Source organism: Neophocaena asiaeorientalis, unplaced genomic scaffold, assembly GCF_003031525.2.
Source record: "Neophocaena asiaeorientalis asiaeorientalis breed wild unplaced genomic scaffold, Neophocaena_asiaeorientalis_V1.1 scaffold86, whole genome shotgun sequence".
NCBI lineage: Eukaryota > Metazoa > Chordata > Mammalia > Artiodactyla > Phocoenidae > Neophocaena > Neophocaena asiaeorientalis.
The window spans coordinates 5,704,895-5,726,170 of NW_020175039.1; the positions used below are offsets into that span (position 1 = coordinate 5,704,895).

At 50.9% G+C, this 21,276-nt stretch overlaps 2 protein-coding genes across 5 annotated transcripts in view; one reads left to right on the top strand and one right to left on the bottom strand.

Moving 5' to 3' along the window:
• Positions 1-255: 255 nt before the first annotated feature.
• Positions 256-4,322, bottom strand: BCS1L (BCS1 ubiquinol-cytochrome c reductase complex chaperone). 2 transcript variants are annotated; one of them, XM_024763133.1, is made up of 7 exons: positions 4,069-4,322; positions 2,245-2,613; positions 2,004-2,143; positions 1,360-1,554; positions 992-1,055; positions 584-753; positions 256-377 (listed from the first exon to the last, which is right to left on the bottom strand). In XM_024763133.1, the coding sequence occupies exons 2-7, from the start codon at positions 2,562-2,564 to the stop codon at positions 256-258; spliced, it is 1,011 nt and encodes a 336-aa protein (XP_024618901.1). In that variant the 5' UTR covers positions 2,565-2,613; positions 4,069-4,322. The 2 variants fall into 2 exon arrangements, with proteins under 2 accessions (XP_024618901.1, XP_024618902.1); XM_024763134.1 differs by lacking the exon at positions 4,069-4,322 and having other exon boundaries at positions 2,245-3,980.
• Positions 4,309-21,276, top strand: part of ZNF142 (zinc finger protein 142) — a 19,367-nt gene continuing 2,399 nt past the window's right edge. The window contains exons 1-10 of one of the 3 annotated variants that reach the window (XM_024763130.1): positions 4,309-4,411; positions 4,708-4,863; positions 4,975-5,092; positions 6,419-6,732; positions 9,482-10,081; positions 11,165-11,329; positions 12,246-13,070; positions 15,237-15,414; positions 16,157-19,058; positions 19,695-19,800. In XM_024763130.1, the coding sequence (XP_024618898.1) occupies positions 6,453-6,732; positions 9,482-10,081; positions 11,165-11,329; positions 12,246-13,070; positions 15,237-15,414; positions 16,157-19,058; positions 19,695-19,800 (5,056 nt within the window). In that variant the 5' untranslated portion in view covers positions 4,309-4,411; positions 4,708-4,863; positions 4,975-5,092; positions 6,419-6,452. Of the gene's footprint in view, positions 4,442-4,707; positions 4,864-4,974; positions 5,093-6,418; positions 6,733-9,481; positions 10,082-11,164; positions 11,330-12,245; positions 13,071-15,236; positions 15,415-16,156; positions 19,059-19,694; positions 19,801-21,276 lie in introns of all 3 variants that reach the window. The other 2 variants (XM_024763129.1, XM_024763131.1) reach the window with 2 other exon arrangements.

Here is a 21,276-nt window from a genome sequence, read left to right on the forward strand (position 1 = left end):
CACAGTAGCCACAACATTGCTCTGAAGTCTGTTCTCCCAAGAAATCGGGGTCTGGATAAAGAGGAGTCTGACATCTCAGCTAGTATAGTGGATTCCAAGGAAAACTAGTGGAGGCCAACATTTAAGAAGAATATGCATGGGCTTCCCTGGTGGCACAGTGGTTGAGAGTCCGCCTGCTGATGCAGGGGACACAGGTTCGTGCCCCAGATAGTGAGGGGATGGAATCTTGCCTCACAGTCTTGAGTACCTCACTCCTCACCTGTCAACATAGTTGGTGGTCATGAACACGATGCGTGCCTCCGTGGAAGCCACGCCATCCAAGGCGTTGAGCAGGCCGCTGAAAGTGAGACGACCTAGACCTTGGTACTTCACTGGGTCTGGAAGAAGGCAGAGATAAAGTATGAGTGATCATAGCCCTACTTAAAATTAGCATCCCCTTCTACTCCTTACTTACCATGTCCCCCTACTTATCAATGCGTCTTGTGGCCTCTCATTGCTAACCCATCAGCTCCCTGGATTTCTCCTTTCTTCCACTGTTCCTCATTTAGAAACACTCCCCCTTCCGTCAACTTCCCTCACTTACTCTCCACAGCCAGGTCTCGACTGAGAAAGGCAGCATCCACATCCTCCAGGAGCACCAGGCTCTGCTGCGGTGCCACGCTCAGCAGGTGGTTGAGCCGGTCATCAGAGAGGCTGGAGTCTGTGAGGCTCAGCAGGCAGATGCTGTGCTGCAGTTCCCCAGCCAGGGCTGTGCTATGGAGGAGGGATGACAGGTAATGGGCAACCTGGGAACTGGTCCTTGGGCCCAGCTGCTTGTTCCTCACTGTACTAGTTTTGTCTCGGAGGCCTAAACCTTTCACCATACCCCGCTAGTGTTCCACATGTCTCATGTTTATCCCGGTTCCTGTTCCCCACATTCATTTCCCTTTCCAACCCCACCAGTCCAGTTTCTCTCCAGTTTGAGGGTTAAGGGAAGTTTGACTCTACTCACATAAAACTGCTCTTTCCACAACCAGGGGGCCCATAAAGCAGGTAGCCACGTCTGTAGGGAATGCCTAAGAATACAGCCGGGATGATTGTCAAGACCTAAAATGAATCATGTACTCTGCCCCAGATGTCCACATTCATGCCCAACTCTGCTCCTTGGAGGCCTGATGACTTTGGCATTGGAAGAAATCATTCCCATAGACAACTTTTCCCTCCGCTTTGTCTATGGGAATTAGGCTAGAGCTCTATATTTGCCCACAAATATAAAGCGCTAGCCCACAGCTTTATATCTGGCCACAAAGACCAGCCTGTTCCCTCCTGTTCTTATACCACATCAAAAACAACCTAGCGAAGACCCCAGCTGCTTCTCACCTCTGTCAGTGTACCACTTGGGGTTATCGATGAATTCCCGGATGTCTCTGACAATTCGGTCAGCCAGACCCTGTTCTAGAACCACAGAATTCAGTGGCCGGCGGCGGCGTGGATAGCCAAAGGGGCGCCATTCAGAGCCCACGGCTGTGTACATCACTGTCTTCCCTTCCTCCTGCTGCAAGGCTAGCTCTCGAGCTGGGAGGGGGGAGATGAGACAAAGCCAATAATTTCTCTTTGCCATGCTACTAGGCAGAGCTCTGCCAAAACAGTTTCCCTCGGGCTTCCCTGGTGGCGCAGTGGTTGAGAGTCCGCCTGCTGATGCAGGGGACACGGGTTCGTGCCCTGGTCCGGGAAGATCCCATATGCCGCAGAGCGGCTGGGCCCGTGAGCCATGGCCGCTGGGCCTGTGCGTCCAGAGCCTGTGCTCTGCAACGGGAGAGGCCACAACAGTGAGAGGCCCGCGTACAGCAAAAAAAAAAAAAAAAAAAGAATATACCAAAACAGTTTCCCTAGCCACCAGTGCTCCCATGGTCTCAGAGCCTCCTGTTCCTCCTCTCCAAGCTTCTCTTCCTTTGATGTCGAAGACCCCATCCCTGCAACTACCACCCCCTGCCCCCATAAAGCCTGTCTGTGCCATCCCACACCTTCCTCCAGGATGTTGAAGAAGACCTTTCGGTCAGTGCCCAGAGCCGTGAAGGTGACAGATTCCCAGGGGGTCCCCGTCTGCAGGTCTATCATCTGCATCTCTCGGCTCCGTTGCACCCGGATCCATTTCCCTTGATACCTGAATAAGAATGGTCAAAATGAGGTGAACGAATGGGTCAAACCCACCTCCCCTCATTCTCCTTTTCTACTCTCAGAGCCCTCTCTGGTTCCCAACCTTACCAGATAAAGTGGTTTCCAGGGCTGGGGACAAATTCAAATTTAGTGGAGATGCGGCCACTCTCGTGCTGAAGGTACGAAGTCTCGACACTGAGGTGCTGAGTTCGGGTACTGTGGCGAGTGAGCCAGCTAAGCAACCAGGCATAGCTCCTGTCTCGAGCAGGGACTTCCAGTGTGATCATGTAATGGCGCCGGAATGCCACCAGACCCAGTTGGGCACCCTTCCGGGCCAGGGCCAGGGCTGTGCCCACACCCACCAGCCCAAATCCAGCCCCAAAGTAGGGATTGTCCTTCAGGGCCAGAACAAAGTCTGAGAGGGGCATCTTGAAAGGAAAACACTGAATCTTACTGGCCCCAAGGCATTTTCAAGACCTGGGGGTGGGGAGCAGTGGAGATGGGACAAAGCACAAGATTAGTTTAGAAAATGGACTCTGAAATTCCTCCTCAACCCACCCCTCCCCCCCTGCAGAAGCTGGGAGCAGGAAGGACAGGTCAGCATTACTGTGTGCTTCAATATCCTCCCTCTGTGGGGTGGGGTTGGTGTTGGAATGCAAGGGATGGGACTCTGGGCCAGTTGCCCCATTTTGCCTTTCATTATCCTGTTCATACCTGTTTCTTGCCAGACGACTATGTCTGGAGATTCCTTAAACCTGAGAGAACCATATAACCGGCTTCACATCAGGATAATGGATGGACAGAATTTTCGTGGTCCCTGGAACCAGCTGAGTTAGAAAGGGGCCCACTGGCCAGAGTTAGGAGGGGATGAAGAAGCTACTGTCTTCTGTCAACCTGTCAGTAACCTCATGCCTTGCTATTATGAGTCATGTACTTCAAATATCCTCTCCTCTCCTTTACATGCTAATGTCCTGTTTAGCTTTTTATTACCTCCCACCTAAATTGTCTCTTCAAAATTAATTTTAGGGGCTTCCCTGGTGGAGCAGCGGTTGAGAGTCCGCCTGCCGATGCAGGGGACACGGGTTCGTGCCCCGGTCCGGGAAGATCCCACATGCCGCGGAGCGGCTGGGCCCGTGAACCATGGCCGCTGAGCCTGCGCGTCCGGAGCCTGTGCTCCGCGGCGAGAGAGGCCACAATAGTGGCCCGCAAAGAAAAAAAAAATTAATTTTAGTTCTTGAAGTGGCATCTTAATGGGTCTCCACGTCCTGCTTCACCAAACTGCTACACAGGGGTCCAGATCTTTCTTCATAAGGATCTGCTTGAATCCCACTACTTTCCCTACTCCAACACCTCCAATGACTGGCTCTCAACAGGTCCCTGAATTAGGTAGAAACTTCTCTGCCTCCACAATACGGGGCCCACCTACCTTTAATGGCTTAGCTCCTAATACTCTCTGTTGAACAAATATACAAACCTCCTTCTTCCTTGCTCAAGCAGTTCTCTTGGCTCGGAATGCCCATTTTAATTTATTTCCTCCATTCTCTCCAGTTGAAGCCCCGCCCATCTGCTACTTTCTCCAAAGAGATTTCCTCGAATTCCACCCCCAATAAAATGTGACAGGGCCTGATTCTAGACTGTAAGATCCCGAAGGGTAGGAGGTCAAATGTTTTCTAGCACACCTCGCCCGCCCCCCTGCCACTTTGCTCTACGCCTGGCACGCAGTTTGGTGAACTGACAGCAGTGACCTCCGCTGAAGCTCAGAAGAGGATCCAGAATTCCAAAATTCGTATGCGTGGAAGGTTACAGACAAAGCCCTTCCCCCTCCCGGTCCCTGTCGGTCGCCCAGAAGCCCCCTCCCGAACGCCCTCTACACCCCAGCGCGCGCCTCCAGCAGCAGGGTTTGGAAAAATCGGTCACTCCCCCGCCCCTTACCGCCATGACTCTCTGGCCCTCCCTCTCGATGGTTTCACCCCTTCGCTCTTCAGTGAAGCGCCGCTTCGCCCGGCCCCCGAGTTGTTTCATCTACTTCCCGCCACACCCTCCAAGAAGGCTATGCCACTCTGCTCCACAACTCTCGATGGTACTCTTTGGGCCTCAAGGCCAGGAGGGGGTGTGGGGGTGAGGAACGATCGACAGAACCATAGAGTACTCCGCCAGCCTCACAGAGGAAGAGAGAGCGGCCTCCAAATGCCCGGGTGCTAGAGGCGGCTGGGCCGGAGGCGGTCGCACAAAAGGAGTCACGGGAGGCGACTCTAGCCGCTGGTCGGCCATAGAGGTGAGGCTCCCGCCCGCGCAGGGCCGGGAGGTAAGCGAGCGGCAGCGGGGCGGGAATTAGTAGGGAGTGCGGGGGGAGCAGGCCGGAGGCAAAAGTTTCTCGAGCACCAGGGTGAGGGGTGGGTCTGGGCGGTGGGAGCGCTCGGGATAAGTGCTGGAGGGAGCACGGCGACGAGCGAGGCCCCGGCGCATCACATCAGCCGCCCCGGTGCCTCGGTCGCGTCACTGCCCTAGACCGCGCCCGGTTACCCGCTGCCTCTCCTTAGGACCATAAACATGACGATGCTCCATCCTAAGCCTTGCAGGTTACAAAACGGCTTTCTCATTTGCTGGCACTTGTGATTCCCTCTCCCGCCCAACGATGTGGACGCTGTCTGTCATCGCCTCCACTTTACAGATAGAAAAGCTGAGGCCCCGAGAAGCGAGGGGACTGTATCTGTCCAAGGCCACGCGGTGAGTCAGAGCCCACAGGAAAGTGGAAACCGGGTGCCTTGGTCCCCAGGCTGGATCTCATCCTTTTCCCAGGCCTTCTCTCTGCCTTAATTTGTCCTTTCTCTTTCTCAGTACCCGTGCCCCGAGGATAAGTTCATTTCTTCTCTTGTGCCCACCTATGTCCCACCTCACTCCGCCTTCCAGCGGCTCAATCTAGACGACACCGCGTCCTCCTTGGCTCCCCCCTAAGGCAAGTATACTGCCCGAGCTGGAAGACTCCCAAGAGCAGCGATGATAAGTGGAGGCTGTGGTTTCCAGAGAATCCTCTGAGGGCGGAAATGCCCTGCCCTGCCACCTTCCGAATTTCCGTGATCTGAGGCTTTGAGTTGCCGAATTCTCAGCTGCAACCTGATTTCCTAGCCCTAGGAAATGGCCCTAGGCCATTACTCGACCTCCATGACTCAATTTCATGAAATGATTACTGTCATTCTTATTAATTCTTAGTTATTTAGCTTAGACTAATTTTAGCCGTGTATAACAAGATATGCAATTTACTTGATATTCATCTCTCAGTTGTGTTCCAGTGTTCAATGTGAGGCCATAGTCAATTTGTTAGAAATTTCTCCAGGTGTGTTAACTTGTAAGGCATCACTGATTTGATATCTTAGTAGAAGCCTAAATTTGCTTTGATGCATTTCCGTGTCTGGAGTTCTTCACTAGAATTCCCTTATTTGTCTGACTTGTATAGACTGTTGTGGTTCAGTGAAGTGATAACATCAATAAACTCCACTCAGAAAGCTCCAAGTCTAGGGAGGGAGACTGATAGGTAAATGACAGTGCAGTGTGACACAGTTTCTGACAGAGCTATGTACAATGTGCCATTAGGACCTCAGAGAGAGAAACTTAGATGAAAGGTGTCCGGAAGCCATCCTAGTGGAAGTGACATTTGTGTAGATTCTTAAAGGATAGTTAGGAGTTGGTTAGCCAGACAAGAGAGATGGCAAAGGGGAGAAGGCCCATCAGGCCGAGAGAGGGATGTGTAAGGTTATGGAAGCAGAAGAGAATGTGGTGAGTCTGGGGAATGGCAAATCAATGACAAGTTGAATCATCAGAGCTCTTTTGCGGAGAGAGGTAGAAGGTGAATCTGGAGAGGTCAGCAGGGGCCGGATCATGAAGGAAGGGCTTTGAGCTAAGGAATAGTGAGCTCATAAAATGTTAAGAGGGGAGGGGACCTCTGAGATCCCTTGGTCCCACCCAATTTTATTGCAGGTAAGAGAACTGAGACCCAGATTGCTTAGTAATTTGTCCAACATCACTTAGCTCCAAGAAACAGTCTTTAATATATTGGCTACAACTTCTTGTCTCTTTCCTACTTTGATCCCTATTAACATGTTTATGCTTTTTGTTCTAAACATTGTCATAAAAAGAAAATTTCTAGGTTAATTACGTATGGCATGCTGCCATGCACGTAAATGCCTAATTGGGCAGGCACTGGGCTGTGCACCCACACCAAGTGGGAAGAAAGTGAGAGATCTAATTATATGTTGTTTGGTTTTTCTTCTGGTTGGATTATCAGCACGTAAGAGGACATAGCACACAAGTTGGTGGTGATGACAGACCCTGTGTTGGACTCACAGCCAGCCAACAGCACTGGGGAGATGGATGGACTGTGCCCTGAGCTATTGCTGATCCCCCGACCTCTCTCTAACCGTGGACTCCTAGAGCCTGTCCAGAGCCCCTGTCCTTCTGGGAACCCTCCATCTTTGCCTGCTGACCCAGGCTGCCTGCTGGTAGAAACCACAGCAACTGAAGAGGACACAGAGAACATGGAGATCATTGTGGAAGCAGTAGCTGGAAACCTGTCCCCAGGTGCTCCTGGAGAGGCCCCAGGTACCAACACAGTTGCTAGCAGGCCAGTGAGACAAGCAACCCTGAGTTTTTGTCTGTGCTGTGTTTGATCGTTGTATATAAATATGATGAAGACACAAGGTAGCATCCTATTTTTATACTTAGAGATGTTGTAATTTGATTTGCAGTTGGTGAATGTTGATTGAAGTCTGGCGAGGTGGTGCACAACTTGTACCAAGCTCTTGGCAGTCTATCCCTGCGAGGGCTTCACGTCTGCTAGGCGGTAATCCAGAAGGGAAGACCTTTCTGACACCTCTGCCCAGTCCTTACTCCTATAGTCCTCAAGGATTCTTTTCTCCATGTTGACCCTCCCACCCAGGAACTGTAGCCAGGGATTAGGCAAAAGGCCCAGCCTCTCTCCACCACCCAGGGCTTGGCAGGGCTTCCTAGCAGTATTTCCCTGCTCTAGTTTCTTGCGGATAACATACTTAAATCACCCAAGGCATGCCGTTAAGAGTGGGAGTTGAATAATTTATATTTACGTTAGAAGAAAGAGTCCTCCCTTTAATCTTCCTACATCTCAACTTCTTATTTTTAGGTAACTTCTCTGTTTTGTAACTGTCGTCTTCCAGCTACAGTTGTACCATTTTTCCTTGGTAGTGTACAAAGAATACTGGGAAAGATTAGCTAGTTTGATTGTATAATATTTCTAAACTTTGATGTGGTGAAAGAAATAATAAATAAATTAAAAAGGAACCTGGAAAAACATTTGCAATATATAAGAAAGAGTTAATATCTTTAAAATTCAAAGAGCTCCACAATAAGAAAAAGAAACAGTATTTTTTTAGAAAGGGAGAAAAGAAATCTATGTGCAATTTACCAAAGAAGAAATGAAAATAGTTAATAACCGTAAGTATATTTAATCTCACTAACACACAAATTCCAGTTTAACTATAAGATGCCATTATTGTTTCTCAACTTTGGCAGAAATTAAGCAATTTTTATAAAACTAGTGTTGGTGAGGCTATGGGGGAAACAGACACTATCTTATAGTTTATAGAGTATAAATTAGCATAAGTTTTTGAAAGTCAATTTATCCATGAAACAAATTTTAAAAGACATGTACTCTGACCTAGTAGTTCCACCTCTAGGGATCTGTCCTATAGAAAGAGTCACACACATGCACAAGGATGCAGGAATAAGGATGTGTAGGGCAGCTTTATTTGTAATGGTTGGAAACAACCCAGATATCTATTAGTAAGAGCAAAATTTCATTTTGATTTACCCATGCTCTGAAGTACCATGAACTGGACCAAAAAAATTAGGTAGATCTAAATGTCCTACTCATAGATAAAAATATCCTTGATATATAGCAAGTGAAAATAATTTTTTTAAATGCAAATATCCGGGGCTTCCCTGGTAGCACAGTGGTTAAGAATCCGCCTGCCATTGCAGGGGACACAGGTTCGAGCCCTGGTCTGGGAAGATCCCATGTGCTGCGGAGCAACTAAGCCCGTGTGCCACAACTACTGAGCCTGCGCTCTAGAGTCTGGGAGCCACAACTACTGAAGCCTGTGCACCTAGAACCCATGCTCTGCAACAAGAGAAGCCACTGCAATAAGAAGCCCGCCCACCGCAACTAGAGAAAGCCCACGCACAGCAACAAAGACCCAAAGCCAAAAATAAATAAGTAAATAAACTTAAAAAAAAAAGCAAATTGCCAAAAAATGACCCCAAAAGGTCTGAAAGGATATAGACCAAACTATGTGTGTGAGGGTGGGAGGTGGTTATTCTTTATATAGTTCTGTTGTTGCACTGAATTTTTATTTAAACAAAAAAATAATAAAGAGAAAAAGAAACACCAGAATAAATGTAGGGCAAACCTGGGCTCCACCATTAACAGGCATGGTGGCCTTAACCTTGCAGCATCCCAGGTCCCTCTTCTCATAGGGCAGTTGGAGGACCAAGCAAAAGTGTTTCCTAAGCCTTTCTTTGTCAAGGTCCTGCCAGTTGCTTAAGAAATGGCAGCAAGTGGAGCAACTAGACCCATGTGCCACAATTCCTGAGCCTGCACTGTAGAGCCCGCAAGCCACAACTACTGAGGCCCACGCGCCTGGAGCCTGTGTTCCGCAACAAGAGAAGCCACCACAATGAGAAGCCCACATACCGCAACAAAGAGTGGCCCCCGCTTGCTGCAACTAGAGAAAGCCCGAGCGCAGCAACGAAGACCCAATGCAGGCAAAGATAAATAAATAAATTGATTTAAAAAATAAAAATTATCAAAAAAAAAAAAGAAATGGCAGCAATTCTTGTGAATGTGATCTGGCTCATCTCAGAAAGGATGTCCTCCATTTTATGAATTACTGTGCCTTTGAAAATCTCTTCACAGAATATAAAATAACGCTTTGTCATGTATATTGCAGATATTTTCCTCAGATTGTCGTTTTCTTCTTTTGGAAGTTTCTAAGTTTTTATTTGGGCAAAACATATCACCTTTTCTTAATGCTTTCTGGATTTGGTTAATACGTGTTATATTCACTTCAAAGTATTTATGAAGTACCTACTTTGTGCCAAGTATTGTGCAAGATACTGGGAATCCAAACACACGTGCAAGATAGACCATCTTTGACCTTAGGGGGCTTTAAAAATCAGACTTAAGGTGTAGAATCAGACTTAAGTCCATCTCCATTCCATGAATGTTAAAAGATTCACCTACATTTTCTACTGGTAACTCCTCTGAGTCTTGTTCCGTCTGATTCTGTGCCTTTCTCTGTCGGTCCTCTGCCTGCAGGTGTCCTGGTAAAGGTGGTGGAGGTGTACTTCTGTGAGCGCTGTGAGCAGAGCTTCGCAGAGCCCACTCTGCTGTCCCTGCACCAGTGCACTGAGACCGTTATACAGCCTGTGCAGGGCCTCGCTAGCCCCCCCTGCTCTGTAGAGCTGCCCCCCAGCAACCTCACTCTCCCTGGCCCTCTGCAGGGCCAGAGCCCACCAGACAGCCCCCTGCCATGCCCTGTGTGTAGACAGGAGTTTGCCCAGCCCCAGGCCCTGAAGAGCCACTTCAAGATTCACCGGGGCACTCCAGATGCCTTCTCCTGCCCAGAGTCTGGCTGTGTGTTCTCTGCTCAAGATCGCAAGGGTCTACAGCACCACCTGAGGCAGACCCACAGAGCGCTTCCCGTGCCCTGTTCTTTCCGGGGCTGCCCCCTGCTCTTCGGGAGCCAGCAGGGCATGGAGCTGCACCGGCAGGCCCATTACCCTTTCCACTGCAACCACTGCAGCTTCGTGGGCTCCAACATCAAACTCTTCCGGCAGCATCAGCGGAGTCACGGGGCCGGGACACAGGGAGAACTGTCTGCTGTTCAGGGTCTTCCATCTCAGGAGCTGCTGCCAGGTATGAGGCCAAGGACCCAGCAGTATCCTGCCTGGATTGCAGCTGCAATTGGTCTGTAGCAGAGGCAGTTGTTACTAATGCCATGAATGTAAGCCTGAATTGAAGAGAATCTGGAGTTAGTGGCTCAGGAGGACGGGATTATCGGCTGACGTGGGAAGGCATCTAGACACCCCGGACCAGGCAGAAAATATGGGACAAAGAGGAAGTCTTTGTCCATGACAATGAATGAAGTTTGGCTTGAGCTACACTGTGGCCTTGAAGTTACTTAACCAATGTCTCTTCTGAACCATTTCAGAACTTTCTGAGGGCAAAAGCTAAACTGCCCGTCAGTGGCTGTAGCCATTGGTAGAATGCCTGTAGACTCCCTGTTAGAGCAAGTGGGATTGGGCAGGAGAAGCTGGGGTTATTTTAAAAAGAAACCCTCAAGGGAGGTGGTGCTTCAATGATTCTTATTCCTCTTGGTCTCAGAAAGAGTGTGGGGTGAGCAGAGGAGCAGGAGGAAATAGAGAAACCAGGCCAGGAGAGGCCAGGGTTCTGATGAGAGAATTTGGCTCGCTAAGACTGATTTGTGCTCTGGTACAAAGAGAAGATTCCTCTTTCCTGGGAAAAAGTCATACATCTTTGCCTTACTGAGGCAGCTGCCTCTAACTGAGGGAGAGAAGGAATGGATTTGAGAGCACAGGATGTGATCCTGAATTGCTGAGTTGGATTTCTCAGTAGAAGTTTAGAGGTCAGGGATGTTTGCCCACACTGAGCCACCAGCCATTAACCCTGGGGACCTGAGCCAGGGAAGTACAGTCTAGTCTGCCCATTCTCTACCTCTCTGCCCCCTCCCCCCACTGCAGTGACCTCAAAGATCTTGCCTTCAAGGGGTCGAGGTTGGTGTTATCTGAGGTTTGATTTACTTCAGACTGGAGCATCACTGACAGCTTAGCTCCTGGTCTTCCTATCCCTGTCTTGTGTGGGAGTAAATTAATATACTTAGAACCCCGGATTCCCTTATGCTAAATGGTGGGAGGTGAGAAGTACAGGCACTCAGCCCTGCATTGGCTCCTCTAGTCATCAAGCTCTTTGCATCTTCAGCTCTCAGAGTGTCCCCAGGAGAGGGAGAGCCTTCAGAGGAAGTAGGAGCACCCTTGCCTGGGCAGGAGTCAGCTGAAGAGGAGGACGTAGAGGAAGAAGAGGACAGTGGCAGCCAGAACTCACAGAAAGCCCTGGAGAAAGGCCAGGGGGCTCAGCAGTTGGAGGGTAATGATGTGATGGGGCTTGAACCTCTTGGTGGTGGGGAGGAACGGACTATGGGGGGCGTGGTATTGAGGCTCTGGGGTTTGGTTTTCTGAGTTTTGGTTCAGATCCTTCCGTTCCTAACATTCCACTTTGACATGTCTAGTGGGAAAGTGATAAATGGGCACAGACCCTGGTGACACAGGGTAAGAGTAAATAGTTTGCTCTCGGGGCTGGTTTTCCCCAGGCAGAAAGCTCTTTTGTGAGGAGGGGGAGGGTGATATTCATAGTATGAAGATGCCAGGGGTTTTTGACTGGCGGCCTGTCTTGTCTGACATGGAGCCCCCTAAGGTTGTTTTTCTGAATCCTTGCTTCCCAGTTTACCATCTGAGGAGAACAGCATTTGAAACCCATCCCACAGGGAGCATATTTACCCGTCAGGTGACCAGGAAGGATCTGATTATATGTATTATCAACTCTCTATTCCCCCAGGGTTCAGAAGTAGGAGTACTTTACCTTCTCTTCCCTCTGCTCACTCCCTTTGGGGTTCTTTTCCTTCCAGCCAACCCTACTGATTCTTCCGCCTCCCCTCCGGGTCAAGGACAGGAAGAACAAGAATGCTCCATCAAGATTCTTCTTTTGAGCCTTTCTAAATAAAAGCTCAAGAATAGTGGGTGGCGGGGTGAAGCACTTCTTAAAGGTCACAGCAAGGTCAGAGAAGTCCTTGTGATTTTGTTTCTCTAAATACTTGAAGGACTTCTCTCTTCTTTGAGGCTACAGAGTTTGAGATGCTATTGTTTGGTTTCTTAGAAAGAAAGGAACAAGGCCATGCATGCATGCATAATTTGTCTGGGCAAATTGTGGTTCTCCCATTAACTGGCCAGCCCCTGACCTATCGAAGAATCTCACTCTTAACCCTCCCTGCCTTTCCCTCTCCCAGGAGCTGTGGCTTCTGGCACCGAGTCCCTCTTCAAGACCCACATGTGTCCAGAATGCAAGCGCTGCTTCAAGAAGCGGACCCATCTGGTGGAGCACCTACACCTCCACTTCCCAGACCCCAGTCTCCAGTGCCCCAACTGCCAAAAGTTCTTCACCAGTAAGAGCAAGCTCAAGACCCACCTGCTGCGGGAGCTGGGCCAAAAGGCCCACCACTGCCCACTGTGCCACTACAGTGCAGTGGAGAGGAATGCCCTCAACCGCCACATGGCCAGCATGCATGAGGACATTTCCAACTTCTACTCAGATACCTATGCCTGTCCTGTCTGCCGGGAGGAGTTCCGCCTCAGCCAGGCCCTTAAGGAGCACCTCAAGAGCCACACCGCAGCAGCTGCGGCCGAGCCGCTGCCCCTTCGCTGCTTTCAGGAGGGCTGTAGCCACACGGCACCCGACCGCAAGGCCTTCGTAAAGCATCTGAAGGAGACCCACGGCGTGCGGGCCGTGGAGTGCCGCCATCACTCGTGTCCCATGCTCTTCGCCACAGCAGAAGCCATGGAGGCCCACCACAAAAGCCACTATGCCTTCCACTGCCCCCACTGTGACTTCGCCTGCTCCAACAAGCACCTGTTCCGTAAACATAAGAAGCAGGGCCACCCTGGCAGTGAAGAGCTGCGCTGCACCTTCTGCCCCTTTGCCACCTTCAACCCGGTGGCCTACCAGGACCATGTGGGCAAGATGCATGCTCACGAGAAGATCCATCAGTGCCCTGAGTGCAGCTTTGCTACCGCCCACAAGAGGGTGCTGATCCGCCACATGCTGCTGCATACCGGTGAGGTGGCTTCCACCCTTCCAACCGTGTAATAGTGGTGCTGATGGCAAACGGGAGCGTTCACTGTGTGCCAGACACCCGGAGGGCTTTGCGTACCTTGCGTAGGACTCATCTGACCTAGTGTTCCTACAGATAAATCTAGTATTTGCAGTTTACAAATAAGCCTTGAGTGTCACTCAGCTAGTAAAGTGGTCGGGCTAGGATTTGCGGCATGTGGGATCTTTTTAGTTGAGGCATATGAGATCTTTTAGTTGCTGGATGCGGGATCTAGTTCCCTGACCAGGGATGGAATCCAGGCCCCCTGCAGGGAGTGCAGAGTCTTAACTGGACCACCAGGGGAGTCCCGTGCCTCACCTTTAAAGCCCTGTCAGGTTCTGCCCACCCCTAATCAGGCATGGGTGGGTCAACACCCAGCCTGTTAAAGCAAAGAAACCCAGACCAGGACAGATACCTTCCTTTGCAGTTCAAGTTTTGTGATGTGCTGTGAGAGATAGCCGGTGAGGGAACTGAGCCATCCATATATATTATAGCCTTGAAAGCCGTGACACTGAAACATGATCACGTCTGATGACCTGAAAGTTGCAGGGTTTTCAACTCAGGCTCTTAATTGGTTACCAGCATTACTGATGCTTTGAGTAAAAACCAAACCAGGCTTCCTGCTATAGCATCTTCCCATTTGTGATCTCTATGTAAGCATTGGTGGATTGACAAGACATTAAAAAATCTCATCAAAGATTCTTTAGTTTGGGAGGACAGTTTTTAGGCAGCTTGTGGCAAAGCCATTGTTGTTTCCATTAAACAGTTCATTTCTATACAGGCTTTAGTCACAAAATCTCATTTTTCTGAGGCTTCCTAAAACCTCACATCTATACAGGCATACTTTTTTTTATTACACTTTATTGTTCTTAGCAGATACTGTGTTTTATTCTAAGTGGAAGGTTTGTGGCAACCCTGCATTGTCCGGTGAGAGTTAACATTTTTTAGCAATAAAGTATCTTTTTAATTAAGGTACGTACACTGTTTTGTTAGAATGTTATTGCACACTTAATAGACTACCGTGCAACGTGTGAATATAACTTTTACGTGTACTAGGAAACCAAAAAACTTGTGGGACTCGCTTTCTTGCGATAGTTGCTTTATTGTGGTGGTCTGGAACTGAACCCACCATCTCTCTGAGGTATGCTTGTGTAGTGCTTTATAGTTTTTTCATATATATTATCTCATTTAATCCATAATAACGATCTTGTAAGAAAGGCAGGTAAAGATGAGAAACGCTGAACATTTAAATGGCCTGTTTCAGGATCACACAGCTGGTATCAGAAGCAGAGCCAGAACACCACGTTGCTTGCCTTTCACCATAAGGAGAGGGGCTGAGTGGGTGGGCAGGGATAACAGGGAATGGTCCTGAAAGAACATGGCCCCAGCCTCACCTCTTAGCGCTAGGTCTCGACCAACGTACAGGGACAGCTTGTCATTGAGCCCTTTAATCTTCAGATCAGCCATGTGAGGTCAGTATTTTTGTTGCCCCCTTTTTGGAGACCAGGAAACTGAGACTTAGAGGGGTTAAATGACCTGCCCGAGGACACACAGTAGTAAACTGGGATTTGAACCACTGCCTAATAGCTCTATGGTTTCTCTGTGCCTCAGCTTCTTCCTCAGTAAAATGGGGTAATAAAGGGCAGTTGTGAGGATTCAGTAAGAGAAGGCATTTTTATAAAGTGCTCAGAAAGGTGCCTGGCACGTAGTGAGCACAGTATAAATGTCGGCTATTAATATATTTAGTACTGTGTTGGACTCCGGAGTCAGAGTTGTTAACCACTGTGTTGTATTGCCTAATTTTTTCTCCTCCTCTTCCACAAAACTGGAACGAATTGGGCTAAGTGGAGCAGTTGGCCACTAGTGCCAATAAGCTGTATTACAAATCCAGAGTGGACTTTGAAGCTACTTTTGAAAAGCTAGGTCTTCACTTTCCCCCTACCTTCCTTGGTGTCAGGGTGGAAGAGTGGTCGTCCCAGAGGGCTGTGAGGCAGCATTGACTTTTGCGAATAGCACCTCAGCTTCCACTCCTGCTGGGCATCAGGGCAAGCCTGCTGGGGAGGACGGTCTGTCGCTCCCTCGGTCCGTGTCTGACTTGTGTTCCCTCCCCGCTCACCCCCATCCCCACAGGCGAGAAGCCACACAAGTGTGAGCTGTGTGACTTCACGTGTCGAGACGTGAGCTACCTGTCCAAGCACATGCTGACCCACTCTAACACCAAGGATTACATGTGCACCGAATGCGGCTACGTCACCAAGTGGAAGCACTACCTCAGCGTGCACATGCGGAAACACGCGGGCGACCTCAGGTACGAGCACATGCGTGCCTCCCTCCCTAACCCAATGACCTGGAGCTAAGCTAGCCGCCTCTCAAAGTCAGCTTCTGGCCCCATCTCTCTTCTGGCCCCAGAGAGACTCCTCCGCACGGCCCTCTGCTCCTGTCATCTCGGCTCCGCTGCCTCTAGCTGACCTCTGCCTGTGGCCTAGTGTGCACTGTGTGAGCTCTCTGGGCTCAGGGAGGGGGGTGTAGACCCAGAGTAGAGGCCCAGAGACTAAGGTGTCATTTGAGTTCTGAGTCCAGTCCTGGTGAATTAGATGGGCTACGCCTGTGGCTCCAATCCTGGCCACGTCCAAATCCAGGCAAGTTCCCCTCTGACCTGTGGGCACAGCTGGCTAGGGGGTTTCTCCGTGACTTTCACGTCTCCGTGGGGGAGTGGGATCTAGGCACAGAAACCTGCCCCGTGGGGCTGTAGCCATGTCAGCTCCTCAGAAGTCCACAGAGGTTGACTGATTCATGATACCCTCCCTTTAGGAAGCAATGTAGAGTAGGAGGTAGAACACAAGCCCTGAAGCTAGACCATCTGCCCTTCGCTTCCTTTGTAACTCGAGGCAGGTTACTAACCTCTGTACCTTAGTCTCCTCACTAAGACGATTAAATTCGATGATGCACGCACAACGCTGAGTGCAGAGCTTGGCCCACAGTAGGTATTTATACAGTTTCTGGTAGTTGCTGTGATTAATTTATGATGGTGATTTTTCCCTCCTCACCAGATACCAGTGCAACCAGTGCTCCTATCGCTGCCACCGGGCTGATCAGCTGAGCAGCCACAAGCTGCGGCACCAGGGCAAGTCCCTGATGTGCGAGGTGTGCGCCTTCGCTTGCAAGCGGAAGTACGAGCTGCAGAAGCACATGGCTTCCCAGCACCACCCCGGCACGGCCGCCCCACTCTACCCCTGCCGCTATTGCAGCTACCAGAGCCGCCACAAGCAGGCCCTGCTGAGCCATGAGAACTGCAAGCACACCCGCCTCCGAGAGTTCCACTGTGCCCTCTGCGACTATCGCACCTTCAGCAACACTGCCCTCTTCTTCCACAAGCGCAAAGCCCACGGCTACGTGCCCGGGGACCAGGTCTGGCAGCTTCGCCATGCCAGCCAGGAGCCAGAGGGAGCCGGGCAGTGCCCAACACCCCCACCAGACTCAGAGCCCTCAAGTCAGCTGTCTGCCCAGCCTGAGGGGCCGGACCATGACCCAGGGACGGTGGTGGACCCCGGCTTGGATCAGGCCCCGCCAGAGACCAGTGAGGAGGACAGTGCTGGGAAACAGGACGGCGGTGAGGTTCCCCAGGGGCATGACCTAGTTGGCAGCCCCAGTCCGGCGGAGGTAGATGAGGGAGGCTGCACGCTACACCTAGAGGCGCTGGGAGTGGAGCTGGAGCCTGTGGGCAACCCGCCCCTTGAGGAGGTCACCGAAACAGCTCCTGTGGAGTTCAGGGCCCTGGATCCCTCAGGGCCTCTGAGACTGGAAGGGCCAGATGGAACTTTGACAGAGCTGTCTACCTTTGAAGGTGCTGAAGAGTCCATTCTGGAAAAGCCAGTCTCTGAGCCCCCTATAAATCCCCCTTCCTCAGAGGAGCCCCCTAACAGCTGGGTGGGAACCTTCAAGGCAAATCCACCCACTGAGACAGCACCCCTGCCCCAGTTCCCTGAATCAGAGTCATTACTCAAGGCCCTAAGGAGGCAGGACAAAGAACAGGCAGAGGCGCTGGTGCTGGAGGGGCGGGTTCAGATGGTAGTGATACAGGGAGAGGGGCGGGCTTTCCGCTGCCCACACTGCCCTTTCATCACCCGCCGGGAGAAGGCCCTGAATCTGCACTCCAGGACTGGGTGCCAGGGCCACCGAGAGCCCCTCCTCTGCCCTGAGTGTGGAGCCAGCTTCAAGCAACAGCGTGGCCTTAGCACCCATCTGCTGAAGAAGTGCCCTGTTCTCCTCAGAAAGAACAAGGGCTTGCCCAGACCAGATTCACCCATCCCTCTGCATCCTCAGCCCCCGGGCACGCCGGCCTCAGAGGATGCAGCAGGTGGGAAGCCCCCACCTGCACCATTAGAAGTAGAGATCACGCTCCCAAAAGATGCTCCTTCCAAGCTTCCTGGGGAGCCAGAAAACATAGAGGAGCCTGTTGCCACACTCTCTGGCTCCACAGTCCCTCCTGCAGAAGACTCCTCGCCCACAGAGGCCCCTGAGAAGTTCCACTTTGAGCAGGGCAAGTTTCACTGCAACTCATGCATGTTCCTTTGCTCTCGGCTTTCCTCCATTACCTCTCACGTGGCTGAAGGCTGCCGGGGCGGACGTGGCGGACGTGGCGGGGGAGGAAAGCGAGGCGCCTCCCAGACCCAGCCTATTGTGTCCCTGCTGAGCAGCAGGGACTCTGCTCCCCTGAGCAGTGGGACTGCAGAGCGCAGCCCTGGTGATGGGGATGCAGCTCTGGTTCCAAAGCAGAAGGGGGCTCGCTTCTCCTGCCCCACGTGTCCCTTTAGCTGCCAGCAGGAACGGGCCCTGAGGACTCACCAGGCCCGGGGCTGCCCCCTTGAGCAGTCTGGAGAGCTGCGCTGTGGCCTCTGCCCATTCACCGCTCCTGCTGCTGCTGCCCTGAGGCTCCACCAGAAGCGGAGGCACCCCGCCGCAGCCCATGGCCCCCGGCCCCCTCTTCAGTGTGGGGACTGCAGCTTCACCTGTAAACAGAGCCGGTGCCTACAGCAGCACCGGCGGCTGAAGCATGAGGGGGTGAAGCCACATCAGTGTCCTTTCTGTGACTTTTCCACCACCAGACGGTACCGGTTAGAGGCTCACCAGTCCCGACACACAGGTGTTGGCCGCATCCCCTGCAGCTCCTGTCCCCAGACATTTGGTACCAACTCAAAACTGCGCTTGCACCGGTTGAGGGTACACGACAAAACACCCACCCACTTCTGTCCACTCTGTGACTATAGTGGCTACCTTCGCCATGACATCACTCGCCACGTTAACAGTTGCCACCAGGGCACCCCAGCCTTTGCCTGCCCCCAGTGTGAGGCCCAGTTCAGCTCCGAGACAGCACTCAAGCAGCATGCTCTGCGCCGGCATCCCGAGCCTACGCCCCCTGTCCCTGGCTCGCCCGCAGAGGCCACTGAGGGCCCACTGCACTGCTCCCGCTGTGGGCTGCTGTGCCCCAGCCCTGCCAGCCTGCGAGGGCACACCCGGAAACAGCACCCACGGCTCGAATGTGGGGCCTGTCAGGAGGCCTTCCCCAGCCGGCCGGCATTGGACGAGCACCGAAGGCAGCAGCATTTCAGCCACCGCTGCCAGCTCTGTGACTTTGCTGCCCGGGAACGGGTGGGCCTGGTGAAGCACTACTTGGAACAGCACGAGGAGACTTCAGCAGCGGCGTCCTCAGCTGGGGATGCTGGCCAGCCCCCTCTGCGCTGCCCTTTTTGTGACTTTGCGTGCCGCCATCAGCTGGTGCTAGATCACCACGTGAAAGGGCACGGGGGCACCCGGCTCTACAAGTGCACTGACTGTGCTTACAGCACCAAGAACCGGCAAAAGATCACCTGGCACAGCCGCGTCCACACTGGGGAAAAGCCCTACCGCTGTCACCTCTGTCCCTATGCCTGTGCTGACCCCTCTCGCCTCAAGGTAAGGTCAGGGGCTAGGGGGTCTGGGAATGGAAGGAATGCAGGCTGCGGAGTTAAACTACCTGGGTTCTTTAATCCTGACTCTTCTGAAAATTAGCTCTGTGACTTTGGTCAAGGCCCTTAACTTCTCCAAACCTCAGATCCTCATCTGTGAAGAGGGGATAATACTTCATAGGGTTGCTACAGAGATAAAATTCCATAATACATGCTTGTCATGTGATAAAGGCGTATAATAGGTTGTAGATAACCTAGATGATAACAGCTGACATTTACTGAGTACTTACACTGTATGTCGGACACTAATTTTAATCCTTTCAAAAATATGAGATATACTTTTACTGTTTACCATTTTCCAGATTAATAAACTGAGAATTAGGGGTAAGGTTGCCCAAAGACACAGCTGATAAGTGGCAGAGGTGAGATAGGGCAGACCTGGGGTCGGCCGAATGGGTTAGGGTTGCGTCAGAGTGACTGGCCTTGGAGACCTGATTGGCAGTGGGGGAGAATGGGTAGGATCGGTGCAGGGAACAGGATTATCTGCCAACAGTTTCTCTGCCTGCTTGCTCTATTTCCACATCCAGTGAGTACCAAAGGGTACACATTTTCTGGGTGTACTCTTTGCTCTTCCCTCCTCCAGTACCATATGCGGATTCACAAGGAGGAGCGGAAGTATCTGTGCCCTGACTGTGGCTACAAGTGCAAGTGGGTCAACCAGCTCAAGTACCACATGACCAAGCACACAGGTGAGTCTGCATGGTTTTGACAGGCCTGAGGGGTTCCCCTGTGCCCTAGCACACCCAGCCTCCCTGAGGTGGTGTATGTCCTTACTCAGATTCGGGGTGCACAGCTGTATTCACATCAAGGGTAGTAGGTAGACTGAAAAGCCAGAATAGCTTCCCAACCCACTGAAAGCCTATCAGAATCAGGACAGAGGTGAACCTGAGAGTCTGGACATGTGTACTTTGCGAAAGCTTCGCGGGGTATTATGGCACAAGGTCACCCACCTCCGGTTGAGGACCTCCAACTCAAACATGAGTGACTGAGCAGGTCTGCCTGGTCCCTACAGAGACAGGATGGAACTATCATGAGTGAGGAGGAGAAAGTAGAGGGTTCAGCTGTTATTTGTTTGTTTGTTTGTTTATTTATTTATTTATTTTGGCTGATTTGGGTCTTTATTGCTGCGCACAGGCTTTCTCTAGTTGCAGCGAGCAGCGGCTACTCTTCGTTGCGGTGCGAGGGCTTCTCATTGTGGTGGCTTCTCGTCTTGCGGAGCACGGGCTCTAGGCGTGGGCTCAGAAGTTGTGGCTTATGGGTTCCAGAGCGCAGGCTCAGTAGTTGTGGCGCATGGGCTTAGTTGCTCCACGGCATGTGGGATCTTCCCAGACCAGGGCTTGAACCTGTGTCCCCTGCATTGGCAGGGGGATTTTTAACCACTGTGCCACCAGGGAAGTCCCTCACCTATTTTTTTTTGTTTTGTTTTTTTTAAAGAATCAGAGGCCCCATACAGTATTATCAAGATGACTGTGGGCTTTTAATTTGCAAAAACGGACTACCAGCCTGTGTGCCGTAGTTTGCCAAACCCTGATCTAGATTATTTGTTAATGATAGCGTATGAGAATATTAATTCTCATAAGTAATTTCAATAATGTGATGGTAATTTCATAATAATAAAAATATATTATACATTTATTCCATATTTATGTTTATTTTTACCTCGATAATATTTATACATATATATAATTTTTTGCATTTATATACACAGAACGCTGATTTTTAAAATATTACCAATATAGCTGATAGATTTGAGCTTTTGCACTGCCACCCAGAACAGTGGTAAGTTAGCCTTTGCCATCGTGAAGCCAAAGGCTTAACTCTAATGTCTCCCCCAGGTTTCTATGGCTCCTGTATTATAGAGGGGAGCCCTTTGCAGTGACATGGACACTTTGAGGTTTAGAGAAACTGTTGAATGTGTCAGAACTAAACTCACACTTGCCCTTCCTTGAGACTCATAGATCTGAATTCCCCATTTACTTTTCCTCTTTGACTCCCTTTTATGTGTATGCATGTGTGTATCACAGGTACTAAGCACACACAGAGAGAATGTTTTAGAAGCCAATCCTCTAGAAACAATCTGATTTAGGGTACGTGCTTGCTGCATGTTTAGGATTAGATGGTGAAAAAGAAAACCACCTATGTTTATCATTTTTTAAAGATGTGTT

Bases quoted from the DNA above. Each gene is read 5' to 3' on its own strand.
- BCS1L (XM_024763133.1), bottom strand. From the start codon at position 2,564: ATGCCCCTCTCAGACTTTGTTCTGGCCCTGAAGGACAATCCCTACTTT. The intron at 754-991 runs GTGAGTAGAGTC...CCTCCTCCATAG, and splicing joins TGTGGAAAGAGCAGTTTTAT to CACAGCCCTGGCTGGGGAAC. The intron at 378-583 runs GTAAGTGAGGGA...GCCTTCTTCCAG, and splicing joins TCGAGACCTGGCTGTGGAGA to ACCCAGTGAAGTACCAAGGT.